Below are 6,665 nucleotides of genomic sequence, written 5' to 3' on the forward strand. Positions count from 1 at the left end.
TTTGACATATATGAACTTGTTGCAGGAACATCTAAAGGAGATGAAATTGTTTAGTGATTTTCCTCTTCTTATGGATTTGCAATCTCTTTTATTCTAGCATTAGTATGTTATTGTTGGCCGCTTGACCCACACATCCTGTTTATGTGTTTTGGATATATGAATATTTATTTCTCTCAAAAAGGAAAGTCTATTGGTGTACGTTTCAAGATAGAACTTTTTAATTTTTGTTATTATTATTATTTTGCGTAGTATTTTGTTCTGTTAATCTTCACTGATTTAGACTATTTAGATATATCTATATACCGTAATTTTTTTTATATATATATTTATAGCAGACAGTAGATATTGATTATCTAATGACATGCAGGTTATATGCCTTCGGATTTGTACAATTTAAACTCAGCATATGGTTCTGAGGAGGAACTTAAACACTGCATTGAAGAAATGCATTCTCAAGACCTTTTGGTATGTTTGTGATTTTTTTTATTTGAAGTTGAGTTTTGGATGTTAAATTTGGTTTTAAAACCTGGTGCTATGTCTGTATTTCTATGAATATAGGCCTTGGGAGATGTTGTGCTGAATCATCGGTGTGCACATAAACAGGTTAGACATTGTTATACAAATTCTTCTTTTTTTTCAAATTATTCTGAGTGCGAATATATTTATCATTTCTAAGAACCTATGAGAATGGTGGCTTGTCATATGTGGTAAACTAATATAAAAAATTTATTTTTATCATATCTATTGTTACGATCAAGTGATAATATAGTTACTTAATCAGAAGTATTTTAGGTTCCATTTAAGAATGTTTTTGAGGCCTCTATTACAGAATATATATATATATATGTATTGCTGTTTTCAGAGCCCAAATGGTGTTTGGAACATTTTTGGTGGCAAGCTTTCTTGGGGTTCTGAGGCAATTGTTTGCGATGATCCAAATTTTCAGGGTCGTGGAAACCCTTCTAGTGGTACCTTTTCATTCAATTGTTTATTGATGTAGTAATTATAAGTGCTTGACATAGAATGCCTTGCAGTAGCATGCATGTGGATATTTACATGCATACATATGCATGTGTATATGTCTAAATGTTAATGTTCGATAGATGAAAATGTCAATATGTCATTATTACCCTTAAGATGAACTAGTATGAGAAATAACTTAAACCCTTAATTTCATTGCTAAATTTTTCCTTAGTATATGTAAGATTTCTATGAATTTTAGAAGCTGCAATCCATCACGTAATAGTTTGTTTACACCTCATGGTTATTTTCAATAGCATTATTCTAGTAATTTAGTTGTTTTCCATATGGTTATATTCCAGTGGCATTGTATTAGCTATTATAAATTCATTGTTACTTTTTATATTTATTTTTTCATCTTAAATTCTTTGCTTCGCATAGAATCGGAACCATATGTTTGAAATTTAGAGCACTGTGGCCACTTGTTGTTCTATGAACAGTGTTAACTCCATATATGCTAGCTAATTAAGAAGTGAAGTTTTCTCTTATCTCTGGTTTTGTTGCTTCTTGAGTGTAATACATTATTTTTATGCAGTACTCTTTTCAATTTCCATGTACGTAACAATTTCCAGGAACAAAGTGTAGTCACAGTTTTCTTTTCCTTTTACTGAGAAAAACAAAATCAATAAAAGCCAAGTATTATATATAGTAATATGCATTTGGGTGCATGTTATATGGTAATATGCATCTAGCTATACATGATATGTTTCTTGAATTTTGTTTGTCTTGTTCATGCAGCTTCTAATTGATGGTAACTTATTATTTTAATAACATAATTGCTGGTGCCTTTTGTGTGTTTATAATTTGTTTTTGTTTGCATATTGTGTGTTTATTTTCTTGAGTTATTTGATTCCTTCTAGCTTTTCCTTTATTTTGAAGTTGTTTAGAGAGCAATATAAGGGAATTATTTTCTAAGTAGTTGCAAAGAGCAACAATAGAAATAGAAAACAAATTAAGAAAACAGGGCATAAAAAACAACTAGATGATTCTTTTTACTGCAATATGTGGAAACTTTTTGTTTGAGCAGTAGTTTTTATTCCCCTGCCCCATACGTTATTCTCATAATAGAGGGGATTTAGAGCAGTGATTGGTAATCCACCGCTTCAAAATAAAACCAAAACTTCCCCATTAGTTAGTTACAATGCCCCAGCACTTGTACTTTCTCTCTCATTCATCACCACTGTCCTATACATATACATAAGAGCAATGATTGTGCTTAACATCAAAACTAGTAAATAATAAGAGTTAATTATAAATGAATTCAGTATGTCTTTTAGCATTATTACTACTTTTTTTTCTTCTTCTTATTATTATTATTATATGAGAATTTTCCCTAGCTTAATATTTGAAACCAGTCCAAACTTCTTCCCCTTTTTTCCACCTGTTATTATATTTGGAACCAGTCAAGATTCCTTTTTGTTAACAAAAATGACACCCAACTTATATGTTGAGGAAGCTGAGCTAAATTAGACAAATATTTGTTGTTGTACTATTCTAAAGGGATTAGTGTAATATTAGTAATAGTGGATATATGTGGTATTAATGGTCCTATTTTTGTGTAAGAATTTGAAGAGTGCGCCCATAATATGGCCAAGCCAAGTGGGCGCTGATGTCTAAATCGGTTGAGGACATTTGATGTTAGTCTTGCAATATGGCCAACTTTGTCTGAATGAATAATGCATTTTGATTATAAAAATATAAAAATAATTGCTTAAAAAAGTCAGTTCAAATTTGATCAATTTTAAAAAAATAAAATAAATACCAACTAATACTATCCTCCCTTTTTAATAATTCATCCATTAAATATGATTATAAAAATATTAAACAAAACAAAATAAATACAATGACTTTTTTTTTTTACTTCTTCTCTCACGTCTCACCCTCTGTCTCTCTCTCTCCTCCTTCCCACATTTCTGTTCTCATTTCTCTTCTCTAATTGTTCTTCATAAGAAGGTTTTGTTTGGTGGTGGCCACAGAGCATGGGCTCCCTAATTTTGTGGTGGACTCTTATTGTTCAAATGCTGTCATTTTTTTGTGTAAGAAAGATTATGTTCCTTATTGATTTATTAGATAGTGTGATTCTCCCTTATACCTAGGGCTGACTGGGTTTTTGGGTTTCAGATTGTTTAGCAAATGTTCAAAGCTTGTTCTTCCTCTTAAAGAAAAAAATAAATCTGTTATCTTCTTCTTCTTCTTCTGAAACTGATATACTAACTATACAGTGGAGCAGTGGAGCAGGACCTTTGTGTTGCTCAGACCCTCCAATCCTTGATCCACACAGTGGAGCAGGCCATGTCGAGAAACTTGGTGGCCTTCCCACCTATGTCATCGGTTCTCCCTACTCTAAGCATGCTGCTGTTCTTATTTCTGATGTATATGGTAATTTTATCATTATTTTGTTCTTATTTAAGCTTTTTATTATATTGGGTTCTTACTAATTTGATCACTTGCCCTGGCTTGAAATTATGTGTCACTACTGTTTTTTTGGATAAATTTTTCATTTTGTTTGATAAATTTTTCACTACTCTTATTGTTATCACTGTATCGTGTGATGTACTGGATTAAATTGATGGGATCAGAATGCTTTGTTAATTTACAATATTTGATTATAAGGAAAATTTTACATAAAGGGCCATTCAAGTTCGTTGTTTTTTTCTTACTAGCTCTCCATCTATCTATCATATTTGGGAACCATAAAACTATAACAATTGTTATTTAGGTACTTAGTGGCACAAACCAACCATTTGAGTTACCTCTCATGGATTCGTTAAGACTCGCTATTAAGCACTTGCATGATAGTTTTTTTTTCCTTTTTTGTTTGAGAAAAATAAGTTGTGATTTGTATTAATGATGTTGTGTGCCCTCTTGAAAACTAATACAAGCTTCTGCCTATTGTAAAGGAAAGTGGCCGACAAAGTCGCAGCTGCTGGATTCTTTGTGGCCGTTCCTGACTTCTTGAAGGGGTATCCTTTTGTTCGTGCAGATACTAAAAGGCCTATGAGCGTTTGGATGAAAGATCATAGCACGGTTGGTTCTAGTGTTTTGATTCATACTTGATAGTCCTTAATATTAGTAATAGATACTTAAGAGTGTTTCTGGTGAGTTAGTTGAAAGTTTTCATGTTGTGGGCTCTGCAAAATTAATTCTAGATTCAGCTAGGCCAATAGTTGCTATTGTTAGCATCTTAATCTTTCCTAACTGTCAAGTTAATTTAACTTCTGGAAGCATTTGTTGTACTCTAGTATTAAAACTCTCTTAGACTTGTTCTGAAACCTTTTGCTTGTTCCAATAGGACGAGGGATTTGAATTTGCCAAAGTAGTGATTCAAGATTTGAAAAATAGAGGCTATTCTGCAATAGGTGCTGCAGGCTTTTGTTGGGGTGGTAAGTTTGTTGACATACTTCTTTGTTTTCCATTATGGTATCTAGATGACATTTTGGCAAATTCGACAATAACTTGTGAACAAATTCAATCACGAGCAGTGACTGACTTTGTTAGTTCAAACCATATATCTAGTTGTTACTTACGCTAAGCTGATCAAGATTTGTTTTGTTCTCAGCCAAGGCTGCAATTCAACTCGCAAAGTGCAACTCTATTAAGGCTGCTGCCCTCTTACATCAATCTTACGTCACTGTGGATGACATCAAAGGTACTACATAGTGATATACATAGTGATATGATACTTTGAAACAACTACAAATTATAAGATAACTTTTAGTTCAAACGCTTGTGTATTTCACTTCACCAAAACTCCAATTTTTGCATTTTATGTTAAACTTGACTCATTCTTTCTCAACTCAAAACTATTAATCCATGATTCAAATACTTTCAGAGGTCAAAAATATCTAATTTGTTCATGAAATTGTTTAAAAATCATGCTTTAAAGTTTAATTAAGTGCTTGTTCTCTTTGTTTAATTAACCCTGTTCAATCCCGAAATAACATCCAGCCATTTACTACAATTCAGAGTTGTTTAAGTTCTTGGCACAATGTTCCAGTGATATTTCATTATAAGTCTGTAAAAATTATAGTATAGCATTCATTCATTACCTGGGCTAAATACATGTTAGTTTGGAGTCCAAGTGGGTTAATGAAATCTTTTACAGGTCTTTGTTAATTTTTAAGCATCTCCATTTTTTTTTGTCTTTAGCACATATAATCATTAAGTTGTGCAAAATAGCTAGTGGTATGAGGTTCATCTCATCTGATGTTCATGCATATCTATGTAATAATCTATTTGGTTTTAAAGGAAATAATATGTGTCTAATGTCCATATGTGTTGTTTTAGGTTCAGATCACTTCCAGGACTTGTCAACCAGACCCAAAGGGATATCATTGAATGTGAGAATTTTGTCTTCTGGACAAGTGCACAAAGAATGATGAATTGAAGGATGGAGCAAGTTTCATGCATGGTTTACTTATGTGTATCTTGTAATGTTTTTATTTTTCATTTTTGAAGTAAAAAATGTTCAAGAAACTATATTATGTTATGCTTTCAAACTTAAGTTAGAACTAAGATCTCATGAAGTAGACATATTCATGGTTTGAATTAGTTATTGTTTAATGTAATACTTATGGTTTATCAATATATTGAGAATTACATTTTATGATTAATTTTGAATTTTTTTTTATCAAAATACAATAATGAAAATCTTTTAATTAAAAAAAAAACCATATAAGTATACTTATCAAAATAAAATTTAAAATTTTATTACTAATGTTATGATTTAAAAACATATTATAAGCGTAAAAAATCGTTATGGTTTATATAATATAACAAATTAAAAATGTTATCAAAATAATCAAATGTAACAGTTGAAAAGTGTTATGAAAAAAGTACAAGATTAAACTTAAAATTTATAACCAAAAAATCTATCTAAATGTTATTATTTGAATATTATAGCACCGAAAAATGTGTTATTGAATAGTTTAAGATAACACCGAACATAACATTCAAAACTGTTATAGAAAAGGCTGGACTTTTAATAACAGGGGCTATGTTAGTATTTTCAGAAGTGCTATCAATAGTCCCGGCTAGCAGTTTTTAAGTGTTATGAATACTGTTTTTTCTTGTAGTGAGACTTGGAATTGTACTCTTGAATTCATAGAACGTTGTATAACAAATATAGATACGCTATTAATTATCCATCGTTACAACCACAATTGCCACTCAATCCTCTATAGACGGTCTACAATGAGATAGGACTAAAATACTGTTTTACCCCTCATTGTATTTTATCCTTAAAACACTTAGTTCCTTGTAAATGATATTTCAGTAAACTAATATTAAATACTGAAATGAGATCTCTATCATTTAGCACCTTGAACCAAACTAAAAGGAAACCATCGTTTCACTTCTTCATCAGAAGCTATAGATGTTCATATCTATGATTAACACTCCCACTCAATTATACTACCGAGTTCCCAAGATGTAAGTATGGACTAGTCCGTAGGGTAAGCTGGTAATGAACAAGTCAAAGAACTCAAATAATACAATAAGTAAGAATACTAACCACTCATAATTGAGATTGAATTGACCTATGGTCAACTATATGATATGACTAGAATAGATAATAACTGTATGTTTACTTATCTTATAAACTGTCAATATCGGTCCTGTCTGATGTAACAAATACATCCGATCTT

At 31.1% G+C, this 6,665-nt stretch overlaps 1 protein-coding gene and 1 long non-coding RNA gene across 2 annotated transcripts; both read left to right on the forward strand.

The window, feature by feature from the left end:
- The first annotated feature begins 379 nt into the window (after positions 1-379).
- On the forward strand, positions 380-904 carry LOC133784345 (uncharacterized). The gene is made up of 3 exons (XR_009871293.1): positions 380-465; positions 559-603; positions 863-904. It is a non-coding gene; the product is annotated as an uncharacterized LOC133784345 (long non-coding RNA).
- Positions 905-3,589: 2,685 nt separating this feature from the next.
- LOC133785723 (endo-1,3;1,4-beta-D-glucanase-like) lies at positions 3,590-5,399 on the forward strand. The gene is made up of 5 exons (XM_062224939.1): positions 3,590-3,660; positions 3,921-4,047; positions 4,313-4,403; positions 4,580-4,669; positions 5,308-5,399. Exons 1-5 carry the CDS (start codon positions 3,590-3,592, stop codon positions 5,397-5,399), a joined length of 471 nt encoding a protein of 156 aa, XP_062080923.1.
- Positions 5,400-6,665: the final 1,266 nt, after the last annotated feature.

Source organism: Humulus lupulus, chromosome 6 (genome assembly GCF_963169125.1).
Source record: "Humulus lupulus chromosome 6, drHumLupu1.1, whole genome shotgun sequence".
In the NCBI taxonomy this organism is placed as follows: Eukaryota; Viridiplantae; Streptophyta; class Magnoliopsida; order Rosales; family Cannabaceae; genus Humulus; species Humulus lupulus.